The sequence below is a fragment of the Gouania willdenowi genome, unplaced genomic scaffold, assembly GCF_900634775.1.
Source record: "Gouania willdenowi unplaced genomic scaffold, fGouWil2.1 scaffold_269_arrow_ctg1, whole genome shotgun sequence".
Lineage (NCBI taxonomy): Eukaryota > Metazoa > Chordata > Actinopteri > Blenniiformes > Gobiesocidae > Gouania > Gouania willdenowi.
The window spans coordinates 157,679-176,746 of record NW_021145026.1 but is presented as its reverse complement, the minus strand read 5'-3'; the positions used below and the strand labels follow the sequence as shown (position 1 = coordinate 176,746).

The 19,068-nt window shown below is 38.3% G+C and overlaps 2 protein-coding genes across 7 annotated transcripts in view; one reads left to right on the top strand and one right to left on the bottom strand.

Annotated features, from left to right (window-relative positions):
• The window catches only part of LOC114459136 (E3 ubiquitin-protein ligase TRIM39-like), a 476,570-nt gene that overhangs the window by 401,510 nt on the left and 55,992 nt on the right, over positions 1-19,068 (top strand). The window lies entirely within an intron of this gene.
• LOC114459138 (E3 ubiquitin-protein ligase TRIM21-like) lies at positions 10,009-18,920 on the bottom strand. Of its 5 annotated transcripts, XM_028441497.1 has the most exons (4): positions 18,681-18,920; positions 16,819-16,973; positions 12,908-13,039; positions 10,009-11,685 (listed from the first exon to the last, which is right to left on the bottom strand). In XM_028441497.1, exons 3-4 carry the CDS (start codon positions 12,914-12,916, stop codon positions 10,114-10,116), a joined length of 1,581 nt encoding a protein of 526 aa, XP_028297298.1. In that variant the 5' UTR covers positions 12,917-13,039; positions 16,819-16,973; positions 18,681-18,920; the 3' UTR covers positions 10,009-10,113. The 5 variants fall into 5 exon arrangements, with proteins under 5 accessions (XP_028297298.1, XP_028297299.1, XP_028297300.1 ...); XM_028441498.1 differs by lacking the exon at positions 16,819-16,973; XM_028441499.1 differs by lacking the exon at positions 18,681-18,920 and having other exon boundaries at positions 10,009-11,659; positions 16,819-17,160.

Below are 19,068 nucleotides of genomic sequence, written 5' to 3'. Positions count from 1 at the left end.
CATTCAGGTTTTTGTTTGTTTTTTCTCCTTTTCATATTGAAGCAAAGATACAGTAAAATGTCATACAAGAGAAAATTATACCACTTTGTTTCACATATTGTTTTTTTTTAAAAAGACCAGTAATGATAGTATATGTTCACTTTATTTAATGACTTCCTCTTATAATAAAAATATAGAACAACAAAAAAAACATGTTAAATGTTGACCACAAAAACCTATGGGCTCAGTCATGTGCTGGGCACGATGACCTTACCTCCCAGGGTGAAACATGGTCCTCTGACAGTTCAGGTTTTTTTAACCTCATCAGTAACCTGGACTGGGCAGTTGATGGGAGAATAACCTTGCATCATCTCATTTGCAATTTTTAACAATAATTCCATGTCTGAATCGTCAAGCGTCAGCTCCGAGGTTTCTCCTGGGGTCAGAACCTGGGTGGATTCCTCCAATCCAGACGTGATCAAATACTGTGTTGACTGATAAAAACCAGTGTGAGAAAACGACTGAGTGGAATACTCAAGGTGCTGTTGGTGAAAATCAGGTAAATGCTGCCCAAGCTGATAGTGAACAGCAGGTTGATCTGATGAGCAGGTAGGATTACTGCCTTCACCACCATGCTGATTTTGGTCTGGAAGCTGTTGAGTCCTCTTCTGGTTGGCCACAGCATTGACCCTGTTTTTGACTGGTTTTCTTGTCATCTTGTGAAGAAGTTCAGGGTGTTCCCTTTTGAATTTGGGGTTCTGAAAGTATTTACATCCCCCCTTAGTGACCTTGGACCGAATCTTCTCGAAGCCATAGAGGTTGAGCTGGCGGTGGAAGGATTTGAAGTGTCTGTCTGAGATCTCACACCCTTGGGACAGGACCTCCTTCTCAAAGAGGAACTGGTTAATGATGACTATCTCACCCCTGCTGTCCCAGAAAATAGCATTGTTGGCCGGGTCATTCACCAGATTCTACAATTTGGCTGGAAACCTTTTTGTCTCAATGATGTCTTGAAAAGACCGTTGAGGAGCAGATGATTCCATATTCCTGACACGATTTCTGTAGAAAATTCTGTAGAAATGTTGGCTTCAAAAAGTTGTGTTGTTTTGAGAGTTTATCTGTGCTGTAGAATGACTAAAGATGAAAGCGGAAGCAGCTCAATGAAAAACTTCAAAGCAGCCTTTGTGAAACTGTCAACAAATGGTTTCCACGGCGACCAATTTATGTGTTTCTATGTAGTTTTAAATGTACACAAAGCTGCTATGTCCAAATATGGCTAACGTCAGTGTATCTACGTAGTCACCACCCAATCAGGGGCCCGCAGAGAGAAATGGGGGTCATGTGGGGGGAGGGGGAGCATTTGGGGGGCACGTGGAGCAGTGATTTTAAAAGTGAGGGACTCCCAATTTAGTTTATTAAATTAATTTACTAAAATAATGATAAAGCTGTTATTAAGTCAGTGATACTCAACATGTGGCTCTTTGTCTTTATTTTAATCATTATTCCCCCAGAAAACCTTAAAAGAGGGAAACTTTTTAACCCCTTTTACCTCTTTCTTCTGCCATTGGGAATACCAGAAAGCAGGGCATTACAGTAGTCAATTAGACTAGTGATAAAAGCATGCATTAGCGTCTCTGTGTTGGCCTAAGTGAAAATGGGGGGGACTCTTGCTATGTTCTACAAATGATAAAAACCAACTTTTGTTATATTTTTAATATGAGGAATAAAAGTGAGCTCAGAGTCTAAAATAACGCCCAGGTTTTTAACGTGTGTGGAGGCAATCAAAGATACTGTTTGAAGTTTAGGTAAACGTTTCTCTCTGGGCTTCAAGACAAGAACTAAAACTTCAGTTTTGTCTTGACTGAGCTGGAGAAAGTTTTCTGTCATCCAGGATTTGATATCTAAAATACAGTTAAAAAAGAGCATCCATTGGACTGGTGTCATCAGGAGACAGAGATGTACAGCTGTGTATCGTCAGCATAACTCTGGATGTTCACTCTGTGCCTCCTGAGCATATATTATTAAATAAAACAGGGCCTAAAATTGATCTTATGACAATTTTATCATCATCCAATACCACATTCAGTTCCATTTCCCATTGTTTTTTATGTATTATCAGATACATCCATCAACAGTTTCTGATAAACTAAAGACACTTGTTTTTTCATTACACCATTGTTTTCAATTAGATAAATAAAATGTTTTTCTATGTTTGTTGGTTTTCTTCTGAGCTGATCTCAGTCCTTATGTTTTGTTAAATCATTCCTTATCTGTAAATATCTATAGTGGTCTGAGTGTAGGTTAAAGTTGTTTCTTAGTTGGGCAAATGTTTTCACTACATTTTGCTCAAACAGCTGGTTCACAGTGATAAGTTTATTCTCAGCCCACCTATCAAAGCTCCCGTCTGCTAGAGATGAAGAAGCTCAATATTCCTACTTATGGACATGGCACACGAAAGGGCCACCATTCCTTTTGATTGTTTTAGTACCTGGTTCCAGACTTTTAGAGTATGTTTAACCCATACATTCGCGATCTTCATTTTTTTCTGTCTTTCTGAACCAATAAATGGGAGAATGGATAATGATTTTCCTGGTACTGACTCCTCCTCCAGAGAGACCCACATTGTTTGTGGATCACGATGGATCCAGGCCACTATTGCTCTTATTTGGGCAGCCCAATAATACATTTTTATGTCAGGCAGCCTCAGGCCTCCATTCTCATAATCTGGAATCAAAGTGTTAAGGTGCACTTTTGGCCTTTTGTTCTGCCACATAAATTTAGAATTGAATTTTTCTAATCATTTGAATGCAGACTGTGGTACGAAAACAGGGAGGCTTTGAAATAAGAACAGTAATCTAGATAGAACATTAATTCTATCTAGGAATGTAAAGATTAAAGGTTTTTTACAATAACCGCAAATATTTTCGGCCGCGGTAGGGTAACCGTTGGGGTTTTAGAACCCACGGTATACCGCAGATATGTCTGATTTCAAATCCTTTGTAATATTCTCCAGGGAGGCCATCCACCCCTGGAGATTTGTTGTTGTTGAGTTTAAAAATGCCTTTTTTGTAATTGGGTGTGTTATTTGGTCAGCTTCCTCCTCGGGCAGTTTCCTCAGATTAATTGATTTAAGGAGATTTTCAGTCATTTTTATATTATTTGGGCAGTTTTCTTCACTATAGAACTCCTGGTAATAATTGGTAAATGCCTTTGTCATATCCTTCAGCTGCAGCATCATATCCCCAGTACTTGGGAATTGTATTTTATGCACTACTCTAGCTGAAACGCTAATAGGTGGCTAGCCCTGTTACCAAATTCATAATATTTTTGATTTGTGAATCTCAGCTGCCCATCTGCTTTGTAACTTAATAAGTTGTTTCATTTTTGTCTATAGTCTGTTTTAGTCTGTTCAGTAAGTCATCCTTTTGTGTTGTTAGATATTCTCTCTCCAATTCCCGGATTTTGTTTTCCAATTCTAATTGTTCTGCAATTCTCTCCTTTTTTAATCTTGAAATAATATTTACTCTTAGGACACATTTGGCTCCCTCCCATAATATTGTTGGAGACACCCCATCCTTATCGATCAATTCAAGATAATCAATAATGCCTTTTTGTAGCTCTTTTTTTTAATAATTTCTTTATTTAAAATAGATACATTGGCTCTGTCTCCAGTATTCCAAGTTGTTATTTGGGCACATCTTTAGTGTAGTATAGTTGATACTGAGATATTGCGAGAGCAGCCAGAGCGAGCGTACAGAGAGCACAGAGAGAGAAAAGGAAACGGACATGGCAGCTGAATAGAAGTGTTAATAAAGAAAATATAAAACTGAACTAAAGGACTGTTTTTTTAAACAACACAACATTTAGTTTCAAACAGACTGGGGGCATGATCTGAGATGGAGATTGCATCTATATTACATTGAGTGGCTCTAAAGGAGTCCGCTCCAGACATTAGGAACATATTCAACCTTGAGTGGGTAGAGTGAACCTGTACGAAGAAGGTCAAATCTCTCTCTTTGGGATCTACCAAGCCTAACTCCCCCATCAGTGTTAAAAAAGCAGGGAGTCTATCAATAGGTGCTCTCAAAACAATTCAAGTCTCCTCCTATCAGGATAATACCTTCTGCTTTATCTGCTATCAATGCTGCCATATTTCTGCAGAAACTTAGGCTGTGCTCATTTGGAGCATATAAGTTGAGCAGAGTTATTTTAATACCCCCTATACTTCCAATTTCCATCACATACCGGCCCTCTTTATCACAGACGTTTTTTTCATGACAAAAATAAATAGATTTATTGAAAATAATTGTGATGCCCCTCTTTCTCCCATTGTTATATGAGGAGCTATATTGCTGGTCAACACATTCTCTTCTCAGCTTCAAGTGTTCCTTGAAGCTGAGAAGCTAGTTCATCGCACAGTTTTAGTTAGGCACTTTTCTCCTCTTAAAAGGGCTACTCAGCCCTTTAACATTATGAATAACACAGATTAGATTATCCATCCAGTTATATTATTCATTTTGTAGTTTTATTATTATTATTAATTTTATTATTATTTACTATTATTCATTTTAACCGTGAATTGTTTCACACACGCATCACGAAAAAAACATTCATTACAGATAATAAAGTATTAGTCCATTTTCAATCTCAGGACATAAAGAACATTAACAACTGAAAAAAAACAAATGAATAGAACAATGTGTGCTTCCACCACTGGCGGAACAAATCAGAGCCGGGGGCGGGGCAAATGAGTTATGATGATAACATAATATTACAACATACACATGCCCACAACAGTGGGGCTTACAAGCTTCAGCACCACGGACAGCGACTGTCATTTTGAAGTTCATCAAACGGAAATAGAGTATAACAAAACAAGAGAACAACAAAAACATTAGACTCCGTGGTCACTAATATTAAAACAACACAAATTTAAAGCAGTTCAGCACCACGGATAGCGATTGTATCATTTTAACACCCACTTTAACCATTTCAACTCAGAGCCTGTATCAGTAGCTATAAAGTTTAGTAAAATTGTTCATAAACACTATTTCAATATGAAGTACTATAGACCAACTCACCACTATATGAAGGGTATACGACGATGCTCTGTATGTCCATTTTCTTTGCTCTCTCATTCTCTATGGACAACATGGCAAGTCCACTCAGTCTCTCCTGCACCACTGTGCTCCTCAACTGGTTTTTAATAAGTTTTAACTTGGAGAATTAGTGGGGCAACCTATAGACCCATTTAAATGTGGACAAACATGAGACACGTGACTGACGTGCGCATGCATACTCGGTGCAGAAACCATATATTGAATTACTTCCAGTACACAGGTAACAGTGTTAGCAAACAATGGCGTTCTTCACCAGGTCGCTGCAGGATCTGCTGCTGATAATGGTGAACGATGTTATTCAGATCATTCAGACCATGTTGAAGACACTCACGTCTATAAAGGATAAAGGGTTCTAATTGTTTTTTATTTATTAATATTTATTATGTTTCCTCACAGGAGTTGAAATCTAATGTTTTATGAAAAAAAATATTAATATTTCTAAAAAAAATGGAATTAAAAGAAAAATCAGAGTGGAAAACAAGGAATTGGGGGGGGAAAAAAATATTTTATAGGTCCCTAATTATTGCAATATACAACTACACAAAAATAATTATTTTTTAATTTACTACTTTGTATGCACTCATTTCATAATACATTTCATATAAAAAATCGTCATATTCCTATCTACCTATAAAAGCAAGGGAGGTCTGGATGTGTGTGTGTGTGTGTGTGTGTGTGGAGCAAATATCTCACCGACGCGGTGCCAGTTCGACCTGAAACTCGGTCGACGGGTTCCAAATATCCTGAGTGTGTGTATCTGTTATTTTGGAGTAATTTGGTCATTTCCAAATGTTTATTTTAATTTAATTTCACTTCTGGACAGCCCCGAAATTAAACCTATTCAACTTTTGACCTCAGGGTGCGAGGGGACGCTAGCGCACCATCTGTTGAGAGACGACTTCCGGCATCCATTTTGAAGGCGAAACAGATGAACTGTGAATCAACTCCACGTTCCATGTACCCCGAGTGTGTGCGTCTGTTATTTTGGAGTAATTTGGTAAGACAAAACGGTCAAAACATTAATTTTATAATTACGGCTCCCTCTGTAAGAGCGCGCCATTTCCGGTTCCGGGTTCATGACATCACCGTGTCACCGGGTTAAAAAGAAAAAAAAGTCGATATTAAAAACATTTTTGTACCGCTAAAAGTCATTTAAGTTAATATTTCATGGTTATTAATATTATTCATGTGATTCCAAACTTCCTTTAAATCTCGGGTCATCCATGAGTGTGGGCGGGTCCTGTGCTGATAGTCGTTACCTTATTGCAAACATTCTGCTTCTTCAGACAGAGGAATGTAACGTTTTTGTGAGCGGATGGGTCCACTATGATTATTGTTTGTTCTGCGCAACGGTGAGTGTCTCTTCTCATATTCTACTATGTGCTAAGAAAGATGCTAGCAGCTGCAATGTAAACAAACACACACACACACACGGCTGATGCGCGTGCACATTGGGATGTAGATGAGATTTGCGACTTTGGTGTTGCAAAACGTTTATTTTTTGTGGTACTTTCGGGTCTCTGTCTTTTACACACACACACACACACACACACACACACACACACACACACACACACACACACACACACACTATTGTTATTGCTATTCTTATATTATTCTTTTTTTTGTATTATAGTTACTGGTATTCTCATTGTATTATTATTATTGCTATTACCTTATTATTTTGTTGTTATTGTTTTTATTGTATTATAGTTAATGGATTTTCATTATATTATTTTGTTATTGTTATTGTATAATTTTACTATTGTATTGAAGTTATTGCTATTCTTATAATTACTTTTATTTTATTTATTTATTTATTTATTTATTTATTTATTTATTCAGTTTTTTTCCGACATGGTTACATTTTTTTTTTTTTTTTTTTTTGTACATGCCGAAAAAGGAGACGAGAGAAGCAGTTTGCTTATCCGGGTCCCGTCCCCTGTTTTACCATCGCAAATTTACATGGGTTTACATGTCTCTCTGGTCAAACATTCTTGAGTTGTTCTGAACAGTCCTTTTTTGTGTATTCTCATCTGTAGTCAGTGTTGTCTTTTTTTTATTCCCCCTCCTCTCTATCTTTGTTTGTGTTGGCCTTGTTCCCTGCCAGACGTTGTTAGCATTCCTCCAGTTCAAGAATAGTTCCTCTTTCGAAGGTGTTTGGAAGGTTTTTCCCTTTTCATCCATAATGTCACCACTCGGGAATGTCTCTTTTGGACACACAAGTTTGGAACTTGTTTTGTCTCTACATCAAGGCTAATCCAGCTGTTGTTAGTTCTATTGGCAGTGTTGTATTCTCCACTGTCAGATCCAACTTGTATAAACACATTATTATATCTTAGTTCATAAGCAAGGTAGTAATTTCATTGTATTATATCTTAGTTCATAAGCAAGGTAGTAATTTCATTGTACAGGAAAACTTGTTTCTAACTGCACATATGACAATAAACACTTTGAATTTAAATTTAATGTAATCCTTAATCACCCCACCACCTAGCAATTGAAATGAATAAATGACAGACCTTTTTTACTCTTGGTTTCCACATTTAATTCAGTCTCCGTAAAATAATCACAGTCTGAGTTTTGTTTCCAGTGTTTATATAGATCTGGGTCCATATCCATGATTACCATCAGTAGTGTTGTTGTTTAGGTGGATCCTTCGTATTTTCCCAAGTCTTCCATCGTTTTGATGAGGATTGGTTTTCCTTTCTCTTCTCCCAGTGGTGTGATGTAAATCCTGCAGTTTCTTGACCACGTCCTCACAATTTTTCCTCCTTTTTTTATTTGGCGTGCCTTCCATGCAATGCTTGCATTTTGTTTCGTCAGGTTTTCATTGATGTACACCTTCGTTTCCTTGAGTTTATTTCCTTGCTTCAGTAGTTGTCCTTTGAATTTCATATTCGTGAAGGTGATTTTTACAGCTCTGTTATCATTTTTCTTTGGCAGGAGATGGCAGGAGTTGATGTTGTCAGGGTTTAGGACAATGTCCTTCGACTCCAGGTAGTCAATGACCTGTTGTTCAATCGATTTTGTTTCTTCGTCACTGGCGTAACTCCTGAGTTTTATCTTTAGGCCTGTGATGATGACATCTTTCTCTCTTTCCTTTTGTTCTAGCTGTTCAATCCTGGCGTTCAACAATTTTATCTCTTCAGCATTTCTTTCATTCTTTTCTTTCAGTACCTTTGCTTCGCTTTGTAGGTTTACCAGTGAGTTTTCCAGCGTCTTTTCCAACGACTTTATCTCGGCAGATAGGTTCCATAGACCCTCGCATATCATCTCCTTGACCTCTTCCAAACCCGAATTGGGTTCTGAAGGGCCTCCCTGCGGTTTTTTCACCATTTTCCTTCAGTCTTGGGCCCAGTTTTTCAGGCTGTTCAGCTGTAGCCAGCTGTAGCCAAGGTCGTGTTATCGGAGCGAATGAAAAAGACGTCTGCTCTCTCCAAAGACCAGAGACTTAATAATTACCATTATATTTTTTTTCATTATTAATATATATATATATATTTTTTTTTATTATAGTTACTGGTGTTCTCATTGTATATTATCATTATCATTGCTATATTATCATTATATTACCTTATAATTATTTAATATTGTTTACTATTAATATTGTTTTTAGTACATTATTATTTTGTTATTGCAATTATTACCATTAATATCATTACAACATTACTTTTATTACTATTACTACTTTCACTATTAATGTTATATCCCATCCATCCATCCATCCATTTTCATACCCGCTTATTCCCGTTTAACAGGGTCGCGGGGGTCTGCCGGTGCCAATCTCCGGCTCTCATAGGGCGCTGGGTGGGGGTACACCCTGGACAGGGTGCCAGTCCATCACAGGGCAACACAGACACATTCACTCTCATTCACTACTATGGGCAATTTAGAGACTCCAATCAACCTTACAGTCATGTTTTTGGATTGTGGGAGGAAGCCGGAGTACCCGGAGGAAACCCACGCAGCACGGGGAGAACATGCAAACTCCACACAGAAAGGACCCAAGTCCACCCCAGGGCTTGAACCCAGGACCTTCTTGCTGTGGGGCGGACGTGCTAACCACTAAGCCACCGTGCGCTGTTATATCCCTATTAACATATTTATTATTATCAGGGCTCTACACAAACTTATCCAGTGGTGGCACTGGTGTGACACACTTTCTCTGTTAGTCGAGGGGTTGTATAGCATAGACATACATGCTGATGAATAGTTGACTTAACTGGCTACCGTAGTTACCGTGTCTCTCTTAACAACCTGAGATGTTTTATGTGCAAGAAGCTCACATGTGTGATAGATAACGCACGGAGGAGATGGCTGGCTCACACACACACACAGTATTTATAATAAAAATATACCAATATTTATACAAAAAGTACACAAAATGACAACAGAAATGCATAAAAATATACAAAAAGGCTAAAAAAAACACACAAAATTACTCCAAAATACATACATTACAGAAAAAATACACCAAACAACAACAAACATATGAAAATGACTCAAAATACACATAACTAAATATTTATACAAAAATACACAAAATAACAACAGCAATGCACAAAACTACACTAAAAAAGATACAAAAATACACAAAAAGATTCCAGAATCACACTGCAATGGCAACAAAAAACTATAATTTTACAAAAAATGCACAAAAACACAACAGAAAGATACAAAAATACGCAATTATACCCCTTATGCTCCCACATGAATGCATACTTCCGACGGGCACTGTACTTGTTTTACTAACCACTAACACATTTTAACTGATCATAAAACATGTAACATGTTTGTACAATGAATCATTTTGTAAAATATATTTTTTTAATCCACTTTTATTTCATCACAATCCAAACACCAAATGTGAAACTTCTTTAATGAAATGTTTCCTCCCACTGTTGAGAAACATACATGTTAGGTTGGATGGAGTGCGTAACCAACCTGGAGAAGTGAATGGTTGCAGAGAACCATTGAATCTATTGTTGGTGAGACTTCATCATGACACTGATCATTCACTTTGATTGACAGGACAGATGATCAGAGGTGCTGAGTTTTTACCACCATGGTTTAAACCAGGATTAAAGTATGGGTGTAGTTTATGAGTGAAGCAGCAGTGAGTGAAGGAGTAGATCAGAGCTGCAGCATCTACATCATAAAAGGAGACCACACCCTCCTCATAGTCCACAAACACACCCACCTTCTCAGGAACACACTTCAGATGAAGAATGAATGGAGGATCTCCACATGCTTTATACACATTTCCATCTCTGAGTGCCACAGTCCAGTAACCATTCTTAGGAGTCGCAGTAATATATGCCTTCCTGTTGATGGATTCTTTAGCCACTCCTAAATCCCAGTCAGTTTTTCCTTTAACCTGAACCTCAAAGTAAAATCTACCTGAACTGAAATTCTGCTTCCCTAAAACATTAATATATTTAGAAAATCTCTTTGGATTATCTGGAAGTTTCTTCTTCACATCACTGTCATAAACTTGTTTTCCATCATCAGACAGGACAAGGTAAGAATTAGCTGTAAGAGGATCAAGAGTCACATCTACTGCAAACTGCTGCAGCCTCTTCATCTCTAACATCTTCATCTTCATCATCTTGTCACTGAGTGTGTCCTCCAGCTGAGCCACAGCTCTCAGCACAGTTCCTTCATATGATGATGGATGGACCATGACCTCTGTCCAGTCCTTGGTGGCTGGAGGAGCTTTCAGAGAGCAGAAGTGTTGGAGGAGGTGGTCTTCAGAGTGGGAGAGCTGCTCCACCTTAGAGCTTCTCTTCATCAGCTCAAAGATTTCCTTCTCCAGCTCTTTGATCAAACCTTCAGCCTCTCTCTCTTCTACTTCCTGTTGCTCCTCCATTGTCTTCATCAGCTCCTTCAGGCCTCTCCGAACAAGCTCCATCAGAGCAGTGAACATCTCCACACCTTCAGCTTTCCCTCTGTCTGCTGCTTCCTTCCTGAATCTCACTGACTCTCTGATCACCTCCAGCTTCTCTCGTCTCTTTTGGATCATCTGCTGAAGTCCCAGAGGGACTAACTGGTGACTCCTGTGCTCCAAAACAGAACACATCAAGCAGACACGTGTCTGATCGCTCTGACAGAACAGCTCTAAAGGTTTGCTGTGCTTTGGACACATCCTGGATTCCAGGTTCTCCACAGGCTCCACCAGCTGATGTCTTCTCAGGCCTGATGCTGTCAGATGAGGCTCCAGGTGAGTCTCACAGTAGGAGACCCCACAGTCCAGGCAGGACTTCAGGGCCTTCACTTTGGTTCCAGTGCAGACGTCACAGGGAACTTCTCCTGGTGCTGCTGCTTTCTTCTCAGATTCACGTCTGAACTGAGAAACCATCTCACGCATCATAATATTGACCTTCAGCTGAGGTTTAGTGCTGAACACCTGATTACACATGGGACACCTTCTGGTGGTACTGGTGTCCCAGTATGTGCTGATGCATGTTTTGCAGAAGTTGTGTCCACATGATGTGGTGACTGGATCAGTGAGCACCTCCAGACAGATGGAGCACAGGAAGTGATGTTCAGACGTCCCACTGCAGGCAGGAGACGTGTCCACAAACTGAGGGACAGAGACAAGCAGCACATTAACAGGACACTCTCATTGTTGTGGAATGTTCCTTTACTAATGTTTCTGAGTCCATCTCACTGAGATCACCTCTAGTATTTAGCATTGATTCAGTCATCCTGTAGTAATGTGGACAGTCGGCTGTGCCTCAGCAGCTGAATGTAAAAGTGCAATAGTTTGAATGTTTAAGGTTCAGATAAGTTCTAAGGTTCTCTCATATTGACACTGGAATTTTTCTAAATTATAGGCTAGATTTTTTGCGTACTTTATTTTAATGTACAATCTCGTTATCTTTAAAATAACCAATATATTGTGTAATAACAGACTGAAGTTTAACATAGCACAAACCTTTAAAGTCTGCATGGACCACACACTACATTTTACAGTGATTTTGTTTGGGAAAACAAATTAAACTAATTATCTGCCTCAAATGTAACTTATAAATACACGTCATTTCTGTGCAACTTGTGATTGAAATTCACAAGTTGTGATTAATCGTGATTATTTAGTCATATTTGCAATTGATTGGTTATTTTTTTAATCCTTTGACAGCTTATTTATATTAAAAAAAATCGTTCCCCATGAGCAGTAGAGACCTTTCTTAGATGATATCACACATCACATGACTTTTGGTGGTGGGTGGTAGATGATGGAAACCAATGGCAAACTTTTTTTCAAAATGAACATTACATTTATATCAAACCTCATTTGGACTTGATAAAATGAAAGTTAAAGATATGGAAAACATCACGTCACCAATTCTAAACTTTAGTTCAAGTTATCTTCAATGTTCCTCAAATAAAGATATCTATGTAGTTGTAGATATCTGAGAAGATGTTTGGAATTGGCAGAAGTAGAAAGTTGTTATTCTGTTTTTTTTATTCATTTTTATATTAACTAGTCACATTTCCTGAGATGCAATTGCCGTTTGCTAAAAAGCAAAAGTGTTGATTGTCTAAAAAAGGAAACAAATGGTTCATTCATTCCTAAATCAAATATGTTAGTTTCTCATGTATAAATATAATTTCTCTTTAACTAAAAAAATATGTTAATCTATGGAATTTTCAGTAGAATACTGGATTACAAAAATATTCAATAGCTACAGCCTTGAAACATATTGTAGACAATTATATATAACATGTTTGACGTGAATCCCTGTTTTAAATGTTAACAAAATGAGCTAAATGCTAAAAACAGCTAGAAAATTGTCACTTACCTTTGACATTAGACGTCCTATAATTAAGCCCTTCAATGTTTAAAGGTGTTCCCATAAAAAGCAGCAGAGCAGCAATCCGTCACTTCCTTTCAGCAGCTCAATTCCAATGTTTCCTCAATTTACAATTTATATCTTGGGATAAAACAAAATAATGATCACATGTTAAATGTGTCACATTAAAATTAATAAATACTTGTTCCTGTTGATTTGAGGCCAGTGAAATATGGGCCTGTCATAATACATAATAATAATAATAATAATAATAATAATAATAATTAAAGCCGCGAGCGGCGTCATAGGTTCCGATGAAGCGGCCGGGGGCGGTAACCCACGGTCACGTATACCACTGTTTTAGGAATTGGCCTGAGCAAATTTGGTGTAAATTGGTGTAAAAACAACTGATATTGCATTTACCAAGAAATGGCGAAAGATTTTCCTGTCATGATAGGCCCCTCCCACTTTTCACAGCCTGCTCTATTTGCCATAGCAATGTGCTTCCATCTAATAAGATTCATCCTACAGTGTTTTGAAGTCAACACAACATATAGTCTGTCCGCTACAGCTGCTCGTGTAGGACGACCACAGAAGCGGCGCCCTCTGAGAACGCAAGGCATTGTGGGTAAATTGGTTATGGAGTTTTGTTTATGGCTGGACAGTCATCGTGTGTATCAAATATGAAGCAGTTTGAATTTAGCATTCTAGAGTTATAAGCTTTTTCCTATTACAGCGTGCTGATGGCGAAGAATTCTCCTGTGTCATGATAGGCCCCTCCCACTTTTCACAGCCTGCTCTATTTGCCATAGCAATGTGCTTCCATCTAATAAAATTCATCCTACAGTGTTTTCAAGTCAACACGACATATCGTCTGTCCGCTACAGCTGCTCGAGTAGAACGACCACAGAAGTGGCGCCCTCTGAGAACGCAAGGCATTGTGGGTAAATTGGTTATCGTTTGTTGTTTAGCTCTGGACAGTGATCGTGTGTATCAAATATGAAGCAGTTTGAACTTTGCACTTTGGAGTTGCAAGCGTTTTCGTATAACGGCGTAGTTATGGCGAGGGATTTTCGTGTGTCATTATAGGCCCCTCCCACTGGCCATGATGGGTAATTTGGTCATCGAGCATTGTTTATGGATGGACAATCATCGTGTGTATCAAATATGAAGCAGTTTGAACTTTGCATTGAAGCGTTATAAGCATTTTCCTATTATAGCGTGCTGATGGCGAAGGATTCTCCCGTGTCATTATAGGCTCCTCCCACTGACCACAGCCTGTTTTTTCTTCCATAGCAATTTGCTCCCCTCTGTGTAGGTTCATCCTACAGTGTTTTGAAGTCAACACGACATATCGTCTGTCCGCTACAGCTGCTCGTGTTGAACGACCACAGAAGCGGCGCCCTCTGAGAACGCAAGGCATTGTGGGTAAATTGGTTATCGTTTGTTGTTTAGCTCTGGACAGTGATCGTGTTTATCAAATATGAAGCAGTTTGAACTTTGCACTCTAGAGTTATAAGCGTTTTCGTATAACTGCGTAGTTATGGCGAGGGATTTTCCTGTGTCATGATAGGCCCCTCCCACTTTTCACAGCCTGCTCTATTTGCCATAGCAATGTGCTTCCATCTAATAAGATTCATCCTACAGTGTTTTGAAGTCAACACGACATATCGTCTGTCCGCTACAGCTGCTCGTGTAGGACGACCACAGAAGCGGCGCCCTCTGAGAACGCAAGGCATTGTGGGTAAATTGGTTATCGTTTGTTGTTTAGCTCTGAACAGTGATCGTGTTTATCAAATATGAAGCAGTTTGAACTTTGCACTCTAGAGTTATAAGCGTTTTCGTATAACGGCGTAGTTATGGCGAGGGATTTTCGTGTGTCATTATAGGCCCCTCCCACTGGCCATGATGGGTAATTTGGTCATCGAGCGTTGTTTATGGATGGACAATCATCGTGTGTATTAAATATGAAGCACTTTGAACTTTGCATTGAAGCGTTATAAGCATTTTCCTAATATAGTGTGCTGATGGCGAAGGATTCTCCCGTGTCATTATAGGCCCCTCCCACTGCTCACAGCCTTTTTTTTCTTCCATAGCAATTTGCTCCCCTCTGTGTAGGTTCATCCTACAGTGTTTTGAAGTCAACACGACATATCGTCTGTCCGCTACAGATGCTCGTGTTGGACGACCACAGAAGCGGCGCCCTCTGAGAACGCAAGGCATTATGGGTAAATTGGTTATGGAGTTTTGTTTATGGCTGGACAGTCGTCGTGTGTATCAAATATGAAGCAGTTTGAATTTAGCATTCTAGAGTTATAAGCTTTTTCCTATTACAGCGTGCTGATGGCGAAGAATTCTCCTGTGTCATGATAGGCCCCTCCCACTTTTCACAGCCTGGTATATTTTCCATCGCAATGTGCTTCCATCTAATAAGATTCATCCTACAGTGTTTTCAAGTCAACACGACATATCGTCTTTCCACTACAGCTGCTCGTGTAGGACGACCACAGAAGCGGCGCCCTCTGAGAACGCAAGGCATTGTGGGTAAATTGGCTATCGTTTATTGTTTAGCTCTGGACAGTGATCGTGTGTATCAAATATGAAGCAGTTTGAACTTTGCAATCTAGAGTTATAAGCGTTTTCGTATAACGGCGTAGTTATGGCGAGGGATTTTCTTGTGTCATTATAGGCCCCTCCCACTGGCCATGATGGGTAATTTGGTCATCGAGAGTTGTTTATGGATGGACAATCATCGTGTGTATCAAATATTAAGCAGTTTGAACTTTGCATTCTAGAGTTATAAGCTTTTTCCTAGAACGGCGTCCTGTAAATGCTAACCGTGTACGTGACCTTAAATGACACCGGTCGAAAACACAAGGCATGATGGGAAATGTTTCAAAGCAGTCATGACCAAGCTTGGGCACATGTCCTTTGTGTGAAATTTGAAGCTGATGGAAGTTTGTGTGTCAGAGTTATGGAGATTTGGACATTTCTGCGTGCTAACGAAAATTAGCATTGCATTTTTGTGGCGGCGCCACGACCAAACCGTGACAGATACAAAAATTCTTTCGATAACTTTTCATCTTCAATGGGTCCTATGTGGTGTTGCCAAGTTTTAAGCGAATCGGATGAATCCCCTCAGACTAGATAGCGCAGATGCGTTTCGAGGGCGAAACGCCATTTTTGACCTTTGACCCAAGATGGCTGACTTCCTGTTTGGTTTTGGGCGGGGTCACAATGTAACTTTTTGCTCATTCTGGGGCGGAGACTACACGTGGCGATTTTCGTACATATCGGTCAAACCTGGCGGTCGTGCGGTTCCATCGTTTTTTTGGCGGCGAAAACGCACGCTACGCGTGCGTTTTCTGTCCGTTTTTTTTCACGCCACCTAATTATCAAATTTTTCGCCAGGCCTGAGGTGCGTGCAAATTTCGGTGAGTTTTCGGGCATTTTTAGGGGGTCGAATTAGCGATCAAAGGCGGGCGGGGTATAATAATAATAAAACGATATAATAGCGAAAACAATAGGTTCCTCTGTCCCATTCTGGGACATCGGAACCTAATAATAATAATAATAATGATAATAATATTATGTAGCTTTACGTGCAGTGAGACATTCCGTTATAGTTTCTGATGTAAATATTATATGCCGCTAACACACACACACACACACACACACACACACACACAGTATAAAATGATAGAATTCAGACTAAATGTTAAATGTTAAAATGAACAAATTTAAAATGAGCTTTTATGACAAAGTTGTTCCAAAGATCGTTCAATATCAGCTCATTCACACAAGATTATGACTTAATATGTAAACACATTTAGATTAAAACAAGCAGTATTTACTCACTGGATTCTGGAAAATCACAAAATTAGTCATTAAAGTTGACATTATTATTATTTGAAACTTACTTTGGTCTCAAACGTTGCTCACTGATGACATCTGCTGGTCAACGTTAATCAATATTATTAAAGCTACTTTAGTCGTTTCTGACGGTGCACGGGGAGATTCTGTAGAATGGTGGATGTTCTGCAGCTTTCATCTTAGCCTGAGTTGCTATAACAACCTGTCAACATTGAGCTTCTATTTTAGCCTGAGTTGCCATGACAACCTGTCAACATTGAGCTTCCATTTTAGCCTGAGTTGCCAGGACAACCTATCAACATTGATCCTCCATTTTAGCCTGAGTTGCCATGACAACCTGTCAACATTGATCTGTTTGAAGCTGCCTTTTGTGATTAAATGTGTGTCTTATTAACATAGGAAGATCAAATATATTAAATTAAATAATGCAAACACACACATTTTACTCCTCATAGTGGATATACTGTATGTATGGACTGTTACATCAGGCATAATTACTACCAATGAGGGAGCGTCTTATACAACAATAGAAAACTAATGAACATTTTACTCACCAGGGGGCGCTGTTGGCCAAAAACTTACATACTCTAATATTTTCCTTTTATTTTTCATTGTCAAAAGAATCCCTTAATAAACTATTCAAAACAATGCAATTTAACTAAAAATAAATCTTGAATGAAATAAATAAAGGAATAATACAAATGAAGAAACCTATTATTTAAATTCTGGTTCTATAGTAAACAATTCAAAACTGCATAATAGTTCTTTTTCTTTTTAAAAGTGCAACTAAAAATGTATTTTGTGCCTTAACAATTGGACTTTTAAAAAAAAAAAAAAAAGTCATTTTACTGTATTTACGTCAGATGTTTGTTTTGACCAGCAGAGGGCGCTGGTAACCCAGTGCTCGTCCAGAAGTGTTGGCGGCGGGCAGAATCTGCTACTACTTTCTTTCTGGCCGCCTTCTACTCTTAAACATGTTCATAAATGATTCCTTACCCCTTTAGCACCGAAAGAATATCTGTAATATTAAGTGAATATCTGTAAAAGTCACGTTTTTCTATTAGCTCTGTCTGCTAGCATAGCATCTCTTCTTCACCGGTAGAATAACTGCATGCCAACCGACCACTGGGTTACCAGTGCCCTCTGCTGGTCAAAACAAATATCTGATGTCAATACAGTTCAATGACTGTTTTTTTTTAAAGTCCAATTGTTAAGGCACAAAATACATTTCTAGTTGCACTTTTAAAAAAATAAGGAACTATTGTGCAGTTTTTCATTGTTTACTATAGAACTTCATTTGTATTATTCCTTTTTTTATTTCATTCAGGACTTATTTTTAGGCAAACTGCATTGTTTTGAATAGTTTATCAAGGGATTCTTTTGACAATGAAAAATAAAAGGAAAATACTACAGTGTTTTCTAGCTTTTTCTCAAAAAAATTAAAGGGATATTTGTCAGTCATCATTTGTCTACAGTCCCATTTTGTAAAATAAATCATGAGAGAATTGTATCGTGAACCCAGTACCGTGAATCGAATCGTATCAGGAGTTGAGTGAATTGTTACATCCTTATATATTACTGTAACTAATTATTTGTCACAATGAAGACAACAATATATCTCTTAAGGCATAGGGTAGTGTTTGATACATTTATAATGCAAACTACGTTTATTTATTTATTTTTTTAAGTTAATCTTTACCGGATTTACAGCAACAAATTGTGAACTTTGTGATGTTTGTTTCATCATAAAAAGATGATGTCAATGTTAATTTAAAAAGAAAAGAAAAAACATTATAAAAAATATATACAAGCCTCTGTTATGAAGAAATATATCCGGTTCTGGATAAGGTTAAATCGGTATTTAGTGCAGTTGTTCCCAATCTTTTTTGGACAATACTTAAAACATTACCTTTAAAATGTGTGAACAAGTCCGTAACAGGTTCGTTGGTGCAGTCGCTTCTTAAAGATTCTGAGTGTCAATGCTCTTTTTCTTCTGGGTTCTATTCTTCAAAGCCACATTTAATGGCAAAATGATGTCATAATGACTTTGAAAAATAGAATCATTGTCATAAAGTAAGCACATATTTGGCTGTGTTGCTATAGTAATAAATTAAGACAAGACTTGCAATAAAAACAAAGCTTCAAAATGATGGTGTGCAAATCTTGTTAAACTGAGGCAAACAGCTGTGTGCTTATGTTACAATACTGTAACTAATGTGCCTTCCGGATGGATCGTAAGCTGAGGCGACTCTCAGAGGATATGAAGGTTCTCCGAGAGAAGAAGAACTTCACGTTTG